This window comes from Rhamphochromis sp. 'chilingali' (genome assembly GCF_963969265.1).
Source record: "Rhamphochromis sp. 'chilingali' genome assembly, chromosome: 1".
In the NCBI taxonomy this organism is placed as follows: domain Eukaryota; kingdom Metazoa; phylum Chordata; class Actinopteri; order Cichliformes; family Cichlidae; genus Rhamphochromis; species Rhamphochromis sp. 'chilingali'.
The window spans coordinates 3622779-3645060 of record NC_137929.1 but is presented as its reverse complement, the minus strand read 5'-3'; the positions used below and the strand labels follow the sequence as shown (position 1 = coordinate 3645060).

At 43.0% G+C, this 22282-nt stretch overlaps 2 protein-coding genes across 2 annotated transcripts in view; both read right to left on the bottom strand.

Moving 5' to 3' along the window:
• Positions 1 to 22282, bottom strand: part of LOC308399580 (protein NLRC3-like) — a gene marked incomplete at its 3' end in the record, with an annotated part of 115773 nt that overhangs the window by 42068 nt on the left and 51423 nt on the right. The gene's annotated exons all lie outside the window — the stretch shown is intronic.
• LOC308402389 (uncharacterized protein) lies at positions 2701 to 9667 on the bottom strand (the record flags this gene model as incomplete). Its single annotated transcript, XM_080891193.1, has 4 exons — positions 2701 to 3835; positions 4161 to 5093; positions 6810 to 7016; positions 9662 to 9667. The coding sequence occupies 4 exons, from the start codon at positions 9665 to 9667 to the stop codon at positions 3143 to 3145; spliced, it is 1839 nt and encodes a 612-aa protein (XP_080747319.1). The 3' UTR covers positions 2701 to 3142.

Below are 22282 nucleotides of genomic sequence, written 5' to 3'. Positions count from 1 at the left end.
TGAAGAAGCTTCTCGGATGAGAGGTGAAACGTCTTCAAGCAACTTAAAGAAGTCCAGACGCTTTTCTTTGCAAGCTCCTTTGACATTTGACCACGAGCAATCTTTTCTGGTTTGACGCCGTCTTTGTAGCCAGAAACCAGCTCTCTCCTCGGCTTCCTCCACTACACGCTTCCCCCACGCCAGTCTCCTCCGTCACTATAAAGGGGAGAGTCATGAGCTCCATCACCCTCACCTGTGCCGTCCAACGTCCCGCCACCAGCCTCCACTGCAGCAGGCCAGAGACCACACCCCTGCCACAATAAGTAAAAGTATATCCTTGCTGTACCCTTAATGCTAAATGTGCTAAATTAACCGCTACCTTTGCCCCTTTGGGATTATTCTTATGTCACTGGGATGTTGACCTTTGACCTTCACATTAGAGAGATGGGCAGACATAATTAGTGTATGAATTTTAAAGTAACAGGTAATAAAGAGAGTGTAGTAAATGTAGTCAGGTTTATTACTCTGTATCACACATGAGTGCCCGAGGGAGGCGGGGCTGACTGGGGAGACACAGGAAACAGAGAGACAGGGCTGACTCGACATGAAACGATGAAACGTGGGACACGGGAACAGAAACTAAACACAGGCTGAAATGAACACTGAGGGAGGGAGAACTAAGATTACTGAGAGCCTGATAAATAAGAAGAACAAAAACCAAGAAAAACAAGAGTCAAAGAAAACCAAAAACACAAAGCATTGGGCCAGGACCCACTGCTGTGACATTTATATGTGATAAAAACATTAAAAACTGCTCACATGTTGAAATCTTTCTACGTATACTTTAGGTTCAGCTCTGCAGCCTGGCATTTGGTTAAGCATGATTCAAACATTTGATTTTGTTTAACTGGTTTTAATTATAGTTACTTTTTGTGAACATTTGTTGCAGCATTTAAAAATACATCATTTATTTTCAAACTTTTATTTGATTTAGAGCATCATATTTGACCAACGTAAATGTTTTAATTTCATATAAAATAACTGAAACAGTGAGCTAAATATCTGAAATCTTTCCTTCCTTAAAAGTTATAATCCTACTTAAGTTATAGTGCAAACGCTTAAGCAACAAATATACTTGATGCTAATTAATTAATATTTCCCTTTGATGTTGCAACTATGCGGTCACTTCTGTCTTTAAACAAAATAATATTTTCCAGTTACAGAAATCATAAAGTCCAAACTAAAGTGCTACTGTTGCTATATGCATTTTATATAAATCATGGATGATGGTCCTGACATGAAGGAAGAGAAAGTTACAGGTTGCATCCTTTGACTTTGTCTCCGTGCCTTTGGGCAATTTTCAGAAGGACAGATGTTTCGGTTCAATTCTTAAATCAATTTTTTCAAACACAAACACTATTTTAAAGCTTCTAGAGAGTAAAATATTAATGATAATTATAATAACAATAATAAAAACAAAAGCTCTCAGATCCATCAAACCAAGCAGCAGAAAGAACAATAACTGAAGAGAAAACTTTAACCTTGTAGACTTCATTATGTTCCAGCTGCTCTACAGACGCTGTGACCTCGAACTTAAGCAGGTCGTAAAGTATGTGCAGCTCAATAACTTCATAATCAGACCCTGTGGTATTTAGGCAGCAGAACAACTAAGAATAACAACTACAAATAATGTTTTTAGGTTTCTGTTGTACTGCAAGGTTCTGTATAGGAGAACCAAACCAAGAGCAAATATTACGTCTCATTTACACCTGAGCACGAAGAGCCATCAACATTTAGCAAATTGAATCATCTTTGTTTAGATGCAAGAAGAATCATATAGAAATGAAAAAGTAGAAATAGAAATCCAGAGCAAAGATATCCTCTAATTCAGCGTAGCACATGTGCAGCTGCTGCGATTCACGTAAGCATTCGGCTCGTCGCTGTTGCAGATTTTTCTCTCGCTGTTCTGGCTCACAGCGCTGCAAACACAAAAATAAATATCCCCAAAGGTGTGAAAGGGAGCTAATTAGTAAGAGTATTGTTACTCTCCGCAGGAGTAGTCCAGCAGTAGAAATCAGTCCAATAACAAGGTGTGTAACATCTAGCAGGGTGACAGAAAAACCCAGGGTAACTTCTAAGGACCTCAACGTCTCTCTCACATTGTGTTTTTTAAACATGCTTCCATTTGTCACTTCAGTCTTTACTCTGAAATACAGGAAGAGAAATCATGGCTGAAACAATTTCTCATGAAACCAGGGGTGTGGTCCAACAGTCAGTTTGGTGAGGAAGGTTCCTAACTGAGAGAAGTGACCCAGAAGTATCTGTGTAGCAGCCACAATGAATCCAGATCATGAGCTTTATTAACTGATCAAAGTCTCTTCTTTCATCTTCTGTATCATTCAGTTTGCATTGGTAATGCCCATTATTGTAATGCTTTTTTAAGACGAGCAAAACTTTATTTCACTTTGGGTTAGCTGGGATAAGTGATGGATGGAGGGAATTTTACTTCAGCCACAGAAATCCTAAACATGAAGGAGGAGCAGAGTTACAGTGGATCACTATCCAGCAGGGAAACAAGATTTATTTCAATTTCTTGGCCATGAGTGAGATTTACTGAGTGGGCAAATTAGGGAGACGACACCATCAGATCCCGAGCCCTCCATGTGTTAATCAAGAGACGGCTGCTGTGCTACATCCATAAATAATGAATAAATTAGGAGCTAAAGCTGAAAGGACAGTTTATTTGTACCATCTTCACGTGAACACATTCAAGAACATCACAGATGAAGAAACATTAAAAACTTCCACACTACATAAAGCAAGAAAAATAGTTTTTCTTTCAGGTGGTTTCAGAAAAACAGAAACATCAAACATCTCCAAGACTCTCTTTGAAAGAACTAAAATCCTTTGTTCTCATGGTCCAATCATGAGTGAACTCCCCGATGAAGCCTTGTGTGCTAAAACATGTCAGAGTTTTAAAGGTTAAACATGAGTTTCCAAAACATTTTGCTGGAGAACAATGAACTATTTGACTGCGTTTCAATCATTTACAGACGAGCAAAACCAGGACAGAGAAAAAAGGACAAAACTGACTCAGTAAAACAACAGAAAAGAAGATCCCATGTAGATCTGTATTATGTAGAAGTTCAGCCCAGCAACCAGTTCAGTTCAACACAAGTTTAAATGATTCTATCTGAACTCTGTGGAGCCTGATCTCAAGCTTTTTGAGTCCGACACAGAAACCAGAGGATCTTTCTGTGTCTTCAGATTCACTGTGATCCAGTGATGGGAGTGATTTCAGCCCTGAGTGATCGCGCTGATGTTTGCACAGAGCAGACAATGAGGTGAATGTTTGGGCACATTGGTAACAGTGAAACAGTTTATTAGTAACGTGGGATCGTTTGTGTGCAGAGTATGAACTGAGATTCCTGAAGCTCTTGTCACACTGGTCACAGCTGTAGTTTCCTTCCATGTGTGCACGTTCATGCCTGTTACGATGACCTGACTTTGAGAAGCTTCTCTCACAGTGTCTGCACTTGTGTGGTTTCTCTCCTGTGTGGACTCCTTTGTGTGTTTTAAGCTGATCTGCAGTGGTGAAGGATGACCCACACTGATCACAGAGGTGCTTTTTAACCCCACTGTGAATCAGTTCATGTCGTTTTAACTCACTTGGTGTGGTGAAGCTTCTCCCACATTCTTTGCAGTATTTCAGTTTGTCTCCAGTGTGTCTACGTTGATGTACTTTTAGGGTCTTTTGCTGACTGAAAGTTTTTCCACAGAGGTCACAATGAAAGTCTTTCCCACCACCACAGTGATGACAGGGTTGAGAACTGGATCCATCTGTGTCGCTCTGCTTCTAAACAAAGACACAAAGACAGTGTAAGTCAGTCCTTCAACATTTGTATCCTGAACGTCGCCTGAAATAAAGAGCATCTCTGCAGACGTCCAACTACATTTGACTGTTTCAGTTAACACACTCAGTTTACTGGGCTGCAATAACTACAATACTACCACCATAATACTACAGTAATACTAAAATCATAACTGAAAGGAAAATCTGAATAATCACTCAGAGCTGCTTTTCCATGCAGTAGAATTGCTAACATGCTAACACAGTTTAATGAGCAGAGTTGTTCCAAACAGTCAGGCTAAAATGACAAGATAACAATATAAATACATACCTCACAGTAGCTGCACTTGTAGAGTCTCTTTCTGGTGTGGATCTGTTGGTGTCGTCTCAGGTGACGTGGAGATTTAAAAGTCTTCTCACACAGGTCACATTGATAAGGTCTCTCCTCAGTGTGGGTAAACATGTGTCGTTGTAAGTCTGTGTGACTTATAAACTCTTTGCCACACTGTTCACAGCAGTACACATCATGTCTGGTGTGAATGCGTAGGTGTGTATTTCGGCTCTCTCTCTGGCTGAAAGTTTTTCCACAGATGTCACAGCTGTATGCCTTAATTCCAGAGTGGGTAACTAGATGCCTCTGTAAGTGGCTACTGTTAGTAAAAGCTCTGCCACACTGATCACAGCTGTATGCCTTAATTCCAGAGTGGGTAACTAGATGACTCTGTAAGTGGCTACTGTGAGTAAAAGCTCTGCCACACTGATCACAGCTGTACGCTTTAACTCCACTGTGGATGAGTTGGTGTTTTTTTAGGTAACCCTTCCTGGAAAAAGACTTTCCACACAAGTCACAGCTGAACGGTCTCTCTCCAGTGTGGATGACCTGATGCTGTTTTAGTGAAGCCTTCCCAGTAAAACCCTTCCCACACTCGTCACAGCTGTATGCCTTAATTCCAGAGTGGGTAACTAGATGACTCTGTAAGCTGCTACTGTGAGTAAAAGCTCTGCCACACTGATCACAGCTGTACTTTTTAACTCCACTGTGGATGAGTTGGTGTTTTTTTAGGGAACCCTTGAAGGAAAAAGACTTTCCACACAAGTCACAGCTGAACGGTCTCTCTCCAGTGTGGATGACCTGATGCTGTTTTAGTTTAGCCCTCACAGTAAAACCCTTCCCACACTCGTCACAGGTGTGTTTTTTCTCTCCCTTTCTTCTGTGAGGTTTGTCGGCGTCCTGAGAGCGCTGACTTCTGGCTCCATGTTGGTCCTGCAGTGACAGAGATACAAACAGAGGCAGTGAGTGAAATGCAGTCGCGGAACAAACTCAACCTTCAAACTCCATTAACACTAGTTTTAAACCTGAAGGTGGAGCGTGGCACCAAACACCTTAAAGGTCTCTTATCCCCACCTGCTGGTAGTTCTAACACATTACATCCAACCTGCTGTTAAAGATAATTCATGACTGTTCAAACACTAAAATCATGCCCATCCCTCCTGATTGTACACACACACACACACACACACACACACACACACACACACACACACACAATTTTATAATTTAGATTATTTTGTTGTTTCCTATTACATATTTCTATAATTTGTATAGATTTATACAGAATTATTCAGTGATAATAAATCCTATGTTTGTTTATTCTAAAGGAACCCCGTTAGCTTCCACAACAGATGTTGCTCGTCTTCCGTCAAATACTCACATAAAATATTACACAATAAAGTGGATTCAAGATATCCACATAATTTCACTCTTACATCCACAGTGAGGTTTCACAATTGTTAAAATATAAGCAATCAATAATAATAATAATAATAATAATAATAATAATAATATTTCTCTGTCAGCCTTCTCGGTTACGAATCGTCTTCTGCTCCTCTGTCATGCGGCGTCCCACAGGGCTCAATTTTAGGGCCACTGCTCTTTTCACTGTATCTATTGCCTCTGGGTTCTATCCTTAGAAGGCATGGGATCTCATTTCATTGTTATGCCGATGCCAAATTTATTTGCCACTAAAACACAAGGATGGCATCTCCATAAAACCTCTATTTATATATACACATCACTCTATTTATATAAAACCTCTATATATTTCATATATCAGTCTACTCTTCATTCTATCAGACACAGTTATCACAGCTCCTACATTTGCTTTTTACACATATAAGCATTGAGCCAAATGTAATAATGCCAACATACTGAAGGAACAATATTTGTCTCTTATATATGATACATCTATATACACACTGTCACAGATACTTGTCTGTGAGTGAAGTGATTAATATAATAACTATAATATTGGCCATATTATATTTACATTACCACAGTGAGATGACTTTAGTCTCATGAACAACATCAGCTAATTGTTATTTACAGCTAATCTTAAACGACTGTTCAGCACAGAAATGAAGCCCAACAATCATGTTTCACAGTCCTGTGGTCTCAGCCTCAGATACTCATCAAATCACACAGAGCTCATGTAGAAACAAATGAGTGAGGTCTTCACTCACCCCGGTTCTGTTAGCCGTCAGGGCTGGCTTTCAGACTGGGGTCTGGGATGCGAGGCCTCCCTGCTACTGCAGATAAGGAGGTGGTCCGCTTGCCTCCACCCCAGAGAGAAGGGTTACATCTCCTGGGTCTAGGTGCGGCTTGCCCCTCTGAGGGTGGGGGTACCTGGACCTGGGATATAGAGTATGTTTGGGGAGTGCGACTGTCTGTGCAGTGTCTATTTGTGTCTGTCTACACGTTGGGTGAGTGCCGAGTATTTGGTGGTGCATATGGGGTGGGAATGCACGTCTGTGTCTATATGTCAGGTTGGGTCTTAGACTCCACCTCTCTGGGTTCATCTCAGGCCCTCTAAAGTACGGAGGCCTATCTCCCCTCACCACACTCCCTGCCGGTGGCTGATGCCCTCAGACATTGGTGTGTTAGTGGTTCTTGTCCACTAGGGCTGGGCGCTCATGTATGTACCGGCTCACTCCTGGTGGCCGATTGGCGGGGCCTGGTGCCTGTGGCCCGGCTGGGCTCCTTCCCGGGGGTTGGGATGCCCTCAGGCCTCTGGGCCTGAAGCTCGGTCCTCTCTGGCACAGCTGGCTGCCGGCAGAGCCCGCGGGCACGCCACTGCAACCCCCTCTGGCCTCTGCTCCGTAGCTGCGGGGTGACCTCTCCTTTGGGGCTCTACTCAGCTCTTCCCAGGAGGGTGGCACTGTTCCTCCCCCCTTTGGTGGTCCTCCTCGGGTCCTTGTACTCTGGGACCTCTTGATATCTGGGGCCTGGATCTCCTCCATACCTGCTTCATACCCTGGTGGACGGGGCTGTGGCTCCCCACACTCCCTAGCAGATCGTTACATGGAGAAACCTTTGGAATACAAGCATGCTGATCCACACAGGTATGCACACAGGTGTACACACAGGTGTTCACAGACGCGGACTACAGCTTTCTTGGCTGCTGCCTCAAAGCACACTGTGCGCTGTCTATCTTGCATGCTGCACAATATCGTTTATTATTTAGTATCTACTGTTATCTACTGTTAGCTAGTTTATTGTGATGGTGCTGTTTTTATTATGTTGCTCTTTGTTGTTTGCTTTCTCTTCTGTTTTTTTTCTCCATACAGGTGACCCAGGAGTTTTGTTTGTGTTTTTTTTTTTTTCTTCCCCCCCCTCTCACCGTCTCTTCTCCCCTTTGGTTTTCTTTCTCTCCCTCTCTTTCTTTCATTCTTTCCCCCTGTCCTATCCCACAGTCATGTCTGTCCCGTTTGTAGCAACTGAAAATAAAATAAATTCATAATTATAATAAAGGTCAATCAAATGGACGAATATGGCAAGGCCATGATGATCCACTTGGTAAAATAAATCCGCTTGGCATCTTTCTTGGCCTCAAGACAACAATTCTGATGGCTAAAGATCCAAACGGGACACAAAAAATAAAATAAAAAGAAACAAATGAACTAAATATGTTCTCCTTCATTTCTGTCAAACAAAGCTGTATGAAACGTTTCCAGCTGTTAGTATCATGGTTGCTAGGCAACCTGGGCAGCGCGACGGAGGCTAGACGTCCCATTTCACGAGCCTACGAGCCTCGCACTTCGGCCTTAGCGGTCTTTGAGTACGCGGCCCTTGAGGACTTTAAAGCTGCAGAACCTGAATCGGGATACAGCCATGATGATCTCCAGCCTCGTGCTCGCCAACATTCTCACCTGAGTTAAGAAGACGATCACTGAAATGGTCTCAGCAGGTCCTTTGATGACAGCAATGAAATGCAGTGGTAAGGCTTTTTGGGGATTAAGTTCGTTTTCATGGCAAAGAAGGACGATGCAGTTCATCTGATCACTCCTCATAACATTCTGGAGTGCAGGCAAAATGCTATTATAAAAACTTAAGCAGCAACTTCTCCAGGTTCCAATATTTATGCAATTCTCAAACCTTTTGGCCACGACTGTATAACCTCTTCTGAAGTTTAGTGGATATTATACATGGTTATGCTCAGGATGTGTCGGCCAGTTTCCACTGGAAACGCCTTTTGGTTAAACTGTCAGCGAGGAATTTGCATTTGCACTGTTACATTTTTATATAACTTTAATGCACATAAACAACAGCTGCTTGTTTCAGTGAAAATACATTGATGGGTTTTTAATAAAGTTGTGCAGCTGTAAAGTATTTTGTCTGCTGTCAATTCTATCGTCAGCTACATCGTTATGGCAAATGTTCAAATGTATATGGTGATAAATATCTTTGGTCATATGGTCCTGCTCTGTCTGTCACCTTCTGTGTTGAGCTCATTGTTTCCTCTGTAGTGGCTGAGCTGAGTCCAAGTAGCTGAAAATGTTCCTCTGCTGCTCCGTCAGACTCTCCTCCTCCTGCTGATCAGCTGGGACACAAAACAGATCTTTGTTAGGCTCCACACTGCACTGAAGAGTCAAAGTGTCTCATATGTTCATCTGACAAGTAAAAGAACACATTTTTGTTTCCCGAGGTGGGCAACTTGTTGGAAACAAACACAACAGGTTTGAGCACTGATACCTGCCATTGCTGGCATTGAAAGATGCAACGCCAGCAATGTGGATTGTCAAGACTCAAACCAATCATCAAGCAAAGACAACAGGGATCATTTGTTTCTCTTTATTTAGCATTCACAGCATTTGTAGTTGCCTTCTGTGCAGGGGAAGTCCACGCACACTGTGTGGTACCGCCATCCGCAGAAGGTGCATTCAACCTCTGTAAGAGAAACGAGATTGTCTGAGACTGAAATGATATTCACTAAAGAAGTGGTGATTTGTAAAACTTCAAGTGTATGATAAGGTGAAAACAAATACACAACTGCATGTCATGTAGTTGAAGGTTTTTTTTCTTTTGGAAGACCAGAAAACACTGAAAGTTACAAATTAGTCCTTTATTTATCCAGGTAAAAAAAAATCTCATTGAGATTAAAAATCTCATTTCCAAGAGAGACCTGGCGTCATGGCAACACAAGTCACATACCACACAGGTATATAACATTTAAAACAAACACAATATCCCAACATGTGTAACAAATGTATTGTGCTTGAAACAAATTCAGAATAGGTGATAAAGCAGCTGCACATGTGTGTCACGAGTAAATCTGGCTGTATAACAAACAGAAACAAGTGATCCTGCTGTCTTTGCTCAACGGTTAGTTTGAGTCTTGACAATCCACATTGCTGCCATCTTTCAATATGTTGAATGCACCAGTGTAAGTGCAGCCACTCAGACTCAATGTGTTCATAGAAACAGGTGCAGATGTGTCACGAGTTCATCCAGCAGTAGCTATGGCACTTGGCCACAGGGGGCAGCAGTGGACTGACCTGCATTCGAGACTGCTCCAGCTGCTCTGTGACAGTCAGTAGATCTGCTACAAATTGCAGATCATATGCAAGTTTTGGAAATGACATTATAAATATTCCTAACTTAGCCACGGCAGCATTGTTGATGTATTACCTATATACTACAAATTATTCCACCTGCTGAAAAGTGGATCTAATGTGGGCGGACTCACACTTAGCAAATAAACCTGTGATGTGAGAATGTAATCAAACTGTTGATCAGAGGCAAAGTAATTTAAAGTTTATGATGCTATCGTCTAATGTTAGCTGACATGATGTTAGCTTGTAAACTTATGTTGTTGTCTGGGTCTCATGTCTGATCTGATGATAATAACTGTGACAACACAGAGATTAAATAAAGGATGTTGGTGGGACTTCTTATGTTAGAACTATAACTTCAGTTAAGGAGTGAGACGTAAGGTGACAAGGAGAATGAAGAGAATGAGAAAGAAGTAACTGGGAAGAGAAAATGAAAAAAATTTGAAATGATCAAATTTGTGTTAACAGATGATGGTGATTTTAGAAATTCAAGTAATTTAAAGGTTTTATCCTATTTGTTGTTGTTTTTTTCATATTCTTCTATTTGCAAGAGGTTATTAATAAAACAGGTTCTCTTTCTGGTTTCTCTTTTTGGACGCACTCTCTACAGCTTATCACATCCAAAATGGCGGATGTCAAGTACAAAACCTCGACAGAAACAATCAGCAAGAATTTTAGCATCAGTCCAAAATAAAACTGTCCAACTACAGAGTTTTAAAATCCAACTAAACTATGAACAGAGATCTTTTCCAAATAGGCTATTGATGAGATGACAGTGGTAACAAAAACGTACACATCCGCGCACACAGACAAAATGGCGGGAGAGCGTTTAACGGTCGACCTCATGAGTCCGTTACCGTGAACTATGGAGCGGCAGATTTGTGCTGGAACTGAGCTGCACACAGCTGATGTTAGCCAGGAAACATTACACACTGCTAACGTTACCTTCGCACGGAGCTCCACACGGAGACGATCAGCGTCAGGCACAAACACCAAGTTCAGAAAAGAGGAACTTTGAGCAGGAAGGAAAGAGTCAGAGCGGCGTTTGAGGACACGTTTACAACCACGAACATCAGAATCTGTCTGTGCTGCATTCAAGTGCAAGTTCGAAACTCACTAATCTCTGTCATGTTGTCCAAAGATGATTTATTTCTGCTGGTTTTCTTGTTTGAAACACAAACATGTGTCAGCACTTTGTTGTTCTTCACCCTGCAGCATTTGAATATTTCAGGAGTAAACTGATCATAAATTCATGAAGTCATGACTGAAAGTGCAGACTGAGAGTGGATCACATGATGTTTGAGGTGTGTCATGTGACATGTTCAGTATTGTCACACATGTCTAGATTGTCCCTGATATCATAGCTGCTCAAACACTGATGATTATATTTGAAGAATTATTCCTGATGGCAGCAAAGTTTGAATGGAGCTCTCTGTCTGTGCTGATTTGTCGCCCTCTGGAGGTCAAAGCACAAACTGCATGATGTCACTGTAACCACCACGGTGACAGGAAGTGTTTTTAAATGATGAAATATGTCAGTGATGCTGATAGTGTGTTCATCACAGACGTTCAGGCTTCGTGTTGACATGAATCAAAGTTAATGTCATTATGGACCAAGGACAGTACTCCGAGAGAGAAAGAACTAGTAAGAAAGCCAAAGGCATCTTGAAGTTTGGCGCGAAGGGCATTACTGCCAAAAATCATGATTTCAGTCTTTTTTTCATTGAGAATAAGAGTATTTGCCAACAGCCATTTCTTGACCTCACTCATGCACTCACGAAAGTTATTTAAAGATAAAGCGAGATCATCATGTAACTCAAAATAAATCTGGATGTCATCCGCATAATAGTGAAAAGCAATGTGGTATTTCTCAAAGATAGCGCTTAAAGGAAGCATATACAGTGAGAAAAGGGTCGGGCCTAACACAGAACCCTGGGGGACACCACAGCAAACAGGTACAGGGGAAGAGGAAGATGAGGCCAGATGTACCGAAGAAAGCCGATTGGAGAGGTAAGATTTGAACCAGTCCAAGGCAGTGCCCTTAATGCCAACAGAGTGCTCTAATCTTGCGACTAGGATGTTATGGTCAACCATATCAAATGCAGATGAAAGATCCAATAGAACTAAAACAGAAGGACGACCATTATCAGCCATAAGTAAAAGATCATTAAAAACACGAAGCAGCGCTGATTCAGTGCTATGATGTTGTTTAAAGGCTGATTGGAATTTATCATTTATATTATTCTCGTCTAGGTAGGTCTGCAGTTGAAGTAGAACCACCTTCTCAAGGATTTTAGCCAAGAAAGGAAGCTTGGAAATCGGTCTATAGTTGGCAAAATCACTATGATCCAGGTTATTTTTCTTTAAAACGGGTTGAATAAAAGCATGTTTAAGAACTGAAGGTACATAACCAGAAAGCAAGGAGAGGTTCAATATAGACAATAGACAGGGTCCAATTACATTAAAACAATCCTTGACTATACGAGATGGAAGAACATCATGTACACAATTAGTATTGTTTAGTTTCTCAGTTATACGCTTCAGAGTGGGAAGTGAAATTAATTCAAATTGATGTAAGGCAGCAGAACAGTCAGGATTAGACATACTGTCAGCCACCAAAGGAAGCGTAGATCTAAGAGATAAAACTTTATCTAGAAAGTAGTTTGAAAATTTTTCACAGAGACCTGGGGAGCACGAGAGTGGCATAGAGGGACGAGGATTCACCACTGAGTTAAAAATTTTAAATAGGATGCGAGGATTGTCACCATTAGAAGTAATAATCTTAGCGAAGAAGGCTGCTTTAGCCATTCTGGCAGCAGATTGGAATTTCGAGCGGCTAATACGTAAAATGTCATATGATGACTGGAGTCTATCATTCCTCCACCTCCTCTCATCGCGCCTGCACAAACGCCGTAGAACACGGACAGAGTCGTTTAACCAGCATTGCGAGTAGGTTCTGGGGCGTTTGTGTTTGATAGGTGCAATAGTGTTAAGAATCGAGGAACATGTAGTTAAAAAAGTATTGGTAAAATTCTCAAGTGTGTGTGGGATAAAACAGTCCGACATATTAAATGAAGAATTAACAAAAGATGTAGAGAAGTTGACCACAGTATCGGCGTTAATAGTCCGAGTAGGATGGAGAGGAACCTCCAAGTAAGGGTCAGTGATACCCAGGTCAACGTCAAAGATGACCGGGGAATGATCAGAAAGTCCAGTATTTCTAATTTCCTTAATGCATATATCCACGTTAAATGAAAAAACCAGATCAAGGGTGTGACCCTTAACATGAGTAGGTTCATTTACCCACTGGGTAAGATTAAAAGAGTCAGTCAGTGCAGAAAAATCTTTAGACAGGTGGTCATCCATACAACAAACATGAATATTGAAGTCACCAGAAATAACTACAGAATCATATTTAAAAAGAATAGAACCCAAAAAATCTGCAAATTCAGAAATGAACATCTTATGATATTTAGGCGGACGATAAGCCACGACACACAGAGTAGTTCGAGGGCCAGTCAATTCCAATAGCTGAGCTTCAAAGCTAGAATAGGTTGGGGAGGGTAGCAGCCGTGCCTCAAGTTTATTTCTAAAAACCGAGGCTAAGCCACCACCTCTACCAGTAAGCCTCGATGAGCTAAAAAAGGCACAGTCAGAAGGGAGAAGTTCAGAGAAGGGGATGAACTCACCCGGAGAGGTCCATGTCTCAGTCAAAAATAAAACATCCAGACCCGAGGAGAGAAAAAAATCATTTAAGAGGAAGGCCTTATTAGAAAGAGACCTAACATTAAATAAGGCCATCCGAGTCCGAGGAGTCCTGTCCTTAGTAGTAGCTCGTTTGAGGGTACTGAGGTTGTTTTGCTGAACACCACGGCCAGGCAGTGATATCCAAGAACGAGCAGAGTGGAAGGCCACTGGACAGGCAGGATAGGACTGAGGGCCAACGGGACATATCCAACGGTGGTTGAGCAGTTTAGCCGCAAAGCGGCTACCAAGATGGTGGATGAAACGAGAAAATTCACAGCTAGTAGGGGGGTAATCCGTAGCCATGGCTCTGATATAAGCCTTGAAGCGGACACGGACACCACTCCTTCTACCCCGTCTCCTGGGGCGTATCCTGCGGGGCATGTGAAGAGGTAAATCGGTCAGATGAGTGGGAGAGACGGGCATCAGGGGAATGGCATCACCCGCGGTCCCAAGACAGTTCGGTCGTTGAGAACAGGAGAAACGAAGATTCAGGAGCGTGTTTCTATCATAGGTTATTAGCGTACAATCACCTAGAGAACAAAGTGCCAAAGATAAAGACACAAGGAGTACAACGCCGAGGCGCAGACGGAGTCGAAGACGGCCAGCCATGCACACCGGCGCCATCTTGGATGGATAAAAGGCTCCCAGGAACCAAAGGACAAAAACAGAGGCAACAGTCACAGCTGCAAAGGATCCCCTAACACATAAACTGGTTCGAAGATATTTTCTAGCTCTGCAGAGGAGCTTGATTGCACGGACAGTAAAAAGTGGATTCAATAACAGCAGCGAGCGCTGAGTGATATAACGGTGCTGCGAGCAGCAGTGCAAAGGCTCACACAGAGACAGCAGCTACACTGTGTGTGGATGTGATCCACAGTCACAGCTGTGGGTTTCAGTCAGTGTGTCTCTAACTTCATGGTCACATTTCAAAGCTTATTGGAGCCAGAAGATGTTCAAGTAAAAGATTTATTGCTGTACTCGTCTACCAGGATAACAGGAGGTTCATAAAGCTGTGTAATACTTCAGCTTTACATCATGGAGTAGTAGTTGTGTCCCTTTGTGTTTATTAGTGTGTTCACACGTCTACTTTAACTTCACTCTGTAATGAAAGGATTCAAATCACTGATAAATACATACATGCTGACTCTGAGTCTCAGTGAAGGAGGAAAGGATGGATGAAGGCAGCCTAGTGTGGGTCATGTGTGTCCAGCAGTCATCCAGGGCCTGGATCCATCTGTAACAGGAAGACAAAGTCCAGCCTGTAATCATCCTATCAGGCACAGCGTTTCCATCCAGCATCCTGATGACGCTAACAACCCGTCAAACGTCTCCTCTGGTCCACAGAAGTCACACTTCCTGTGTCATGTTTACCTTTTTAAGTGTGCTATTCAAGCCTGTGTGACCAACTCTGACTCTCCAGATTCCATCCTGGTCTCTGCTGCAGCTTCTTCTACACGACTGTTTTCTGTATAATAATATCTGCCTTTCCCGTCTCTGTCCCAGTGTGCCTGCCACTCGTCCTTCATCTTTACCTTCATTATACTCTTCACCTCACTTTCACTCTATTTTATAGTCAAACCTGCACGACTTCTTCTTGCTGCACCTTTTTAAACTTATCGTCCTGTTCATTGCATCAACACCGATATTCACAGGGAGCCATAAGAAATCCACTTCTATCCCTCTGTGTTTGATTCTATACAGTAAATGAAGTATATCAAAAACAATATGTTGCCTAGAGTCTGAAGACACATCACCTGTACTCACTAGCACGCTGCTAGAGTCCCAGCAAACCACATACCTCCATATTAGTGCGTCCTCCACCCAGTTCAAGCCAGTAACATCACTACCAGCTCCCAGTATAAACTGCCACATCATCTGTAATTCTTTTACTCATCACCAAACTTATTTGTGGGAGAACAAATGCAGCAGCCGTTCTTTTATCTGACAGTGTTGACGCATCAGTAAATATCCTCACATGACCTGAGGACTTTCCCACTATATGAACCTGCTTTTAGTCGCCCCTCCTCCCTCGCCACAAGCTTCCTTTACAACATAACTTATAAAAAACAACTTTATTGACAATCAGCAATAACAATTACAGACAGTCTAGAAGAAGAATCACATGATCAAGGAGCAGAAGTTTATGGTTTTAATAGCTTTTACATTTTGGGAAAGTTTTAAAAACATTGTTTGGTTTTCTTTCTAAAGCGTTGAAAGGACGGCTTTGCATCAGAAAAGTAAGATCAGCAAATGAATCCATTAAAGTTCTTTTGCCTTGTTTGCAAAAGAAGCCAAACAACATTTGTGTCACAAAGAGAGACTTCAGAACAGATCAAAGATCACAAACATCAGGCACTGATGGAAACAGCCAAACACAGAAACAGAGGCACCAGCAGGTGAAGGAGGCCTGTTGTAGAAATGACTCTGAGTGCTCAGGTAGAAACGCATGAAGAACCAGTGCGTCTAATATTTGGAAACCAATCTGTGTTTGAGCGTCCTGGATGAAACACAGATCATGTTGCAGAGCGAGGACGTCGTCTTTCCTCCCGAGTGTGTAACTACAGGACGTGTGCAGAAGGTTTAATCGTCCTCCTGACAGTTACTGATGAACGAGTCCTTCAGGGAGGCTCCAGGATCACTGTGGCTTTTACCAGCTGCTGCTAAACTGAGAGGTGTTGCTGCTTCATGTGTGAAGATGTTTGCATGGCTTTAACAGTGCAGACGTTCCTCATGTGCACCCATTTCATATGTTTTATTGTGATGTTTAGTAACATCTGCTTCCCTCCTTCAGGCAGACGATAAAGTGAGCTCAGCCTTAAACATGTGGAGAGAACGTTTGACCGACAGTCCTGGGACGACTGCAGAACAATGGTTTGTTTTTAATGATAAAGTTTCATAATGGAAATAAATGCTGAGCCTGTTTCATGATGTTGGCCCTGCAGCATCAGGCAGGATTAATACTGTAACAAACGTGTGTCACAGTTATAATGACTTTAAATGAAGACTTGGGTTGGATGGAGATGTCAGCTGGATTTGTGCTGACTGTCACTTTAAATGTTTTCAGTTCAGCTTCTAAATCTACTTTTGTATAATGTTTGCTGAGTTTTGCACTTCATGACGCTTTTAAGAAGAGCCAATAAATCCTGACTTTACACAAAAATAAAGGTTTAATGTGTTTAGTGTGACAGTGGAGGAGAGCGCACATAATAAGAGTCATTAACAGAATGGTGACAATTATAATCTGTCTCATTTTAGGAGCAGCTCACAGGCACAACAGACTACAGAGCAATCAAAGCACCAGTTAAACGTCCATGTGACCGGCTTACAGCCAATGAACAATCAGCCCCCACTGTCCCCACCAACATCAGTGTACTGGAAAGACTGTGCTGCCATGGTCAGAGATGAACTGGTACTAAAATGTAAGGCAGCTGATGTGTGTGGCCTTAGCAGCACAAATGCATCACGGCTGCAACGCTGCAGTGTGTTTAAACATTTGAACATTTCTGTGGCTTCAAACCAGCAGCTGCTCTGTACTCAGTCGTGTTTGTGTGTCTGTCAAAGTGATTGTTGTCTTTAAAAAGCCTTTTGTGTTTGAGTTTTGTGAGCAGTGCCGAGCTTCTCTGTAGTCTAAGCTGAGTCGATATATTTGATTCCATGTTTGGTGTGATTTTCAAAGTCAGCAGCAGCAAACGCTGAACAAGCAAAGTTTGGGCCCATCAGAGACAGCAGTGGACCTGCTGACCTGTAGGTGTTGGAGGTGTTTGTGTGCAGCTGTGGGTCAGTCAGCTTTATTTCACTTATCCATGACAGAGCGCTGTTAGCTGTGAGTTAGCATCCACTGAGCTGTTTCATCTACTCTGTCACTGCCAGCAAGCAGAGCCCAGGGTTGGCTTCAGAAGCTGGACGTGGCCTTGCTCAAGGGCACTTTAGCAGCACGTTCCCAGCAGTAACAGAGGGATTCAAACTGGTGACCCTGGAGTAGGAATCACCCAGAAAAGTCACCTTATGCCAGAAGTTTTAGTGAGACGGGAACAACATTACAGCTCTGATGTCATTGACCTGTGCAGTGAGGACATATTGAACTGTGAGGACACAGCTTATAGGTTCAACACTGACCCTGGGTCAGCATGTGCAGGTGACATGGTGTTGGTGTCACCACTACAGACAGCTCAGGTTCAACTGGTTCTTCTTTGATTTGCTTCTATAGCACAAAGGTTGACACCAGTCTGGTCCAGTTAGCATCTGAATCCATAAACGTGTGAGCTCGTCCCACCAGAGGACGTCAGCATCATGGGGATAATGTCTACAGCAGGAAAACACAGGGACAGTTGGGTTTGCTGCACATCTGGAACACACAGTTAGCTCAGATATGTTCATGTCGCTAACACCAATACAGTGACTGAGTGCTCTATAGCAGCTAATGCTAACAACTGTAACACTGCTGTTTGTCATGGTTTTCAGACCAAATGATAACAAAACGTTGGGAAAAGTGAAATATTGGAACATGAAATCATAAATTATTACATTTAAACAACAATAATACAGCTAAATTTCCCCTGTTGGCTCATAAGCTGCTCACCTGGATGCTACATCAGTGCAGTCCTCTCTGAACATTAGATAATCAACACACACACACTTATTGTTGAGAGGCTGACTTCACTAAACTCACAGAAACTCTTAAGAAGCTCCTCAAATGATGACTTTGGAGTTTTGTGTTACTGTCAGTGTATAAAAGCTAGAAAAGGAAGAAAAGCAGGAGAAATGATCAAAGTGCTGCTGTGTGCAGGAAGAACTACAACATGTTAGTGAGAAACACAAACAGGGTGTGAAACACACTCCAGAGGAAACGCTGTGTGCAGGCTGTCTGTGACTTCCTGTATCTCTGCCACAGACTGGGACAGACACCAGTGAAACCAGTCACTGTGGTCATGTGCTTGTAGCCAGCAGCCTGTGATGTGAGGCTGCTTGAGTCAGTCGTCTGCTTCCACCATGTAAACCTTGGTGTCTCCTACATGCACAGATGTTTCCTGCAGACTGTGCTGCTCCAGCTGTCACACAGATGTTGAATCAGCAACATCTGTGTCACGTCCTCCCTGGTCCCACAGATAACAGGCTGCATACAAGAGGCTCACCTCTGCTACCTGCTGCTCCACTCCCCATCGCTGTTTTGGCCACGCCTCCCGTTGGTCAGCAGGTAAAGGTGAAGCCTGGGACATGGAAGCCTTTACAGCAGAGCTTCATGGGCCTGTCCAGCAGCAGGCTGAGGAGAGAAAGGTGACAGAGTTCGCTGTTACAAACAGTTTCTCAGCTTTGATCTAAAAGAGCTTCTTTCCTGTTAAAGCAGCTGAGAGTGAGCACATGTTCTCCCCCTGAGGTTCTCACGACAGAGGAAGAACTCACAGCTGAGGAGGACCAGGATCTCCATCCACTCACAGTCCCTGCAAACAAAACCACCATTTGAACTTTAACATTTGCTACGTGTGCACACAGTAAGTGATGGAGGATGAACTGGTCCTGTCTCTGTTGGTGGGCTCGTATACTGGCAGGAAGGAAGCTTCTCTGGGATTTCTCAGGCTTTTCCCCGCAGCACGCCGTGTGATAAATACTCACAAATACTCACAAACGTGTCGTTTCATGCGTCGGTCAAACACTCGACGCCCAGCTGGAAACACTTCAGGGAAGTTCATCTGCCCGAGATTCAGAAAAGTCACAGAAAATGTCAAATTGTTGTGATATAGATGTTTATCAAATCAAATCACTTTTGTTGTCACATCACATGTGCAGGTACACTGGTACAGCACATGTGGGTGAAATTCTTGTGTGCGAGCTGCACAAGCAACAGAGGTGTGCAGGACGATAGGATATGATCATGGTCACAGCGCAGCCCCAGTGATGTTAAACACAGAGGCTTCAAACCTGTCGTTGCTTCATCAGTGTGGACGTTTAAAGATGATGTAACCATTTAATTATGGTTACATAATTAATTATGTAATTATTTATGCAATGGGAGACAATGGGAGACAATGGGAGGTCGGACCTCCACGCGCTCTCCGGACAAAGACACCGTAAAAAATGTAATAAAGAACACCAAAAAAAAGTTTCTGTAGAGTTAACGGCTCTGCGTTTCCAACAGAGGGAGGGAAATCTGGGAGGATGTTTATTTTAAAAACCCTTATACATCAGGTTCTTGTTCTCTGCAGCTTTCAGCAGAATTTCCTCACCAATGTGGTAGTAGTGCAATCTCAAGATGATGGGCCGAGGAAGATGACTTTGTTTGGGACGCTGGCGATTCGCTCTATGTGCTCGATCGATGAGTGGCTTCTCCTCGAGAGATAGCGCCTCCGCCAACAGGTGTGAACCAACTCAGTCATCTTGGGTCCCTCTGTGCCTTCTGGTATTCCTGCAGTTCTTAAATTATTCCTCCTGGAGTGCCTCAAGAGCTCCACATCTCTCATCTAACTTCTTTACCTCCGCAGACAAACGCTCCACAGTGGCCTGGAGAGTGGCGATGGTGTCAGAGTGGTTCGAGGCACAGTCCTGCAGTTCAGTCAAAGTGTTATCATGCCTGGCCACGTCGCTTTTTATGTCCGAAATTGAGGGCTGGATGCTCTGGTTCAAGGATGATATCTCGCCTCCTATGGTGGTAGAAATCTCTAATATGCAAGTGTCCAGTGCTAGTTAGTTAGTTCTAGTTCTAGTGGTTAGTGGGGCTTTATTTGATGATTCTAGTGTGTGTTACATTGTTGTCATATTGTTGAGTCGCAGAGCTGTACAGTGTTACAGTTTCTGTAGAGTCTGGTATAAGGAACTCAGATCCCTCTGTGAATAATGTTCACTGAAACTGATCTGTAGTTAATGAACTAGTCAGGATTTACACTAGAGAATGTTTCTGCCATTACATGGCCTGTATTTGTAGAGCGCTTTACTCGTCCCTAAGGACCCCAAAGTGCTTTTTTGCCCAAGGACACAACGACCGAGACGGTCCAAGCCGGGGCTCGAACCGGCAACCTTCCGATTACAAGACGAGCTGCCAACTCTTGAGCCACGATCGCCCCACATATTGTTGTCTTTTGTTGCAGACACCAAGTGTTGAGATCCTGTCTCAACCTCCTACATTCTTCCAGCAGGTTACACATTATTTTTTGTATTTGGAATCAAATATATGTGTCAGTTGGGCCTAGTGCAGGGGTCAGCAACCTTTAACACCCAAAGAGCCTTTTGGACCCGGTTTCCACGCAAAGGGTCAGGGTTCGGGAAAACACTGGGAGCCGCAAATACTTTGTGACATCTAAAATGAAGATAACACTGTGTATATTGTTTTTACCTTTATGCTTTGTGTGAACAACTACAGTGTGTTGCTGATGAAATCCATGAAGTGCTACAGAGAAAATTACATTTGATTTATGTAATGAACACATTTTGAGCTCTTAAAGAAATATAACAAAGGAAAGCTGAACTACAATGATCCATGTAGCAAACACAAACTGTTATATCTCCTTTGGGCTTTTGGAGCCTTGACCTGACTTTTAAAAAAAGCGCGTTCATGCAAACATCGTCGGGTCTGCCGTGATATGTTTACAACGGGACTTCTGCTCCTGAACCTCTGCGCACAGCGTCTGCAGGTCGGGGCTGTACGAAGTCACTTTATCTCTACAGGACTGTAAGCTGTCGTCTGTGAGGCGTGAGCGTGTTTGTTTGAACACAGTTCACGGTGGAGAACAGCTGCTGACATAATGTGGATCCCAAGATCCATAACTGGCCTACCTGGGGCTGAAAGTCTCCATAAATGCAGGCGTTTCAGCGGCTACACCGGCTTCCACGAGTGTGACGCTTATTTTGAGAAAATAATAGAATATAAATGTATTTTTATATTTCAATATCACAATAATCTTCCAATGTAGAACTACAAGTTAAAAAAGAACTAACATAAATCAAATCCACTTCAGCTAAATACTTCTCATTTATTTCCATCTTACATGCTGTGACTGCAGCCATTCCCACATCTCTGTGAATGGGACTCATGGACATGGACCAGTGGTTGTTGATCAATGGTCCTGAGAATCTGCATAATTAAGATGAAGGAACGGAGCTCCCAGCCCATCGTTCCTGCAGCTGCTTTCAGTCTTTATGCAAATGTCCTGTTTGTAAGACTGAAACCTGCAGCTGAGACTGAAGACGTCACCTGATGATGACGACACGTTTCTCCCACAAAACGCTGCGTCCAGATGAACAGAAGCAACAGACTCACTTTCCTGGATGATTGAGATGCATCAAGACTTCATTGTGTGTTACTTCTCATTCAGCACAGACACATTATTCCTGTTAGGTCATGTCAGCTGTCACTCAGTACAAGCACAACTGTGAACAACACAAACTTCTCTTCAATGTGTCACAGAAACACTAAGTGTGAGAGCCTGTATGACACACAGGACAGACTGTAAGCTCTGCTGGCTGCACAGCACTTTGTAGCAGTTTTCCAACATGTCCTCCACCCGTGATGTCAGTGGTGGGACCCCAGTCACAGCACTCAGCACCACCTCCTTTAAATGGATTTTATAGCAGTTCCTCCCGTTACTCGGTGCAACGCTTCTTAAATGTGTTTTTGCAGGATAAAACACAGCAGGTGGTGTAGAGAGGACGTCAGCTGACGGAGCAGAGGGAGGCAGACTGTGGATAAATGACAGAGTGAGAGGAGAGCAACCATGACAGAAGCACAGGTGTGGCAGATAGAAGTGGCTTTATAGACACTTATTGTCAGTCCTCGTGCATGCTGTGGAAATAAGTGTCTGTGTCATGAGGTGACATGTGAGCTTATCT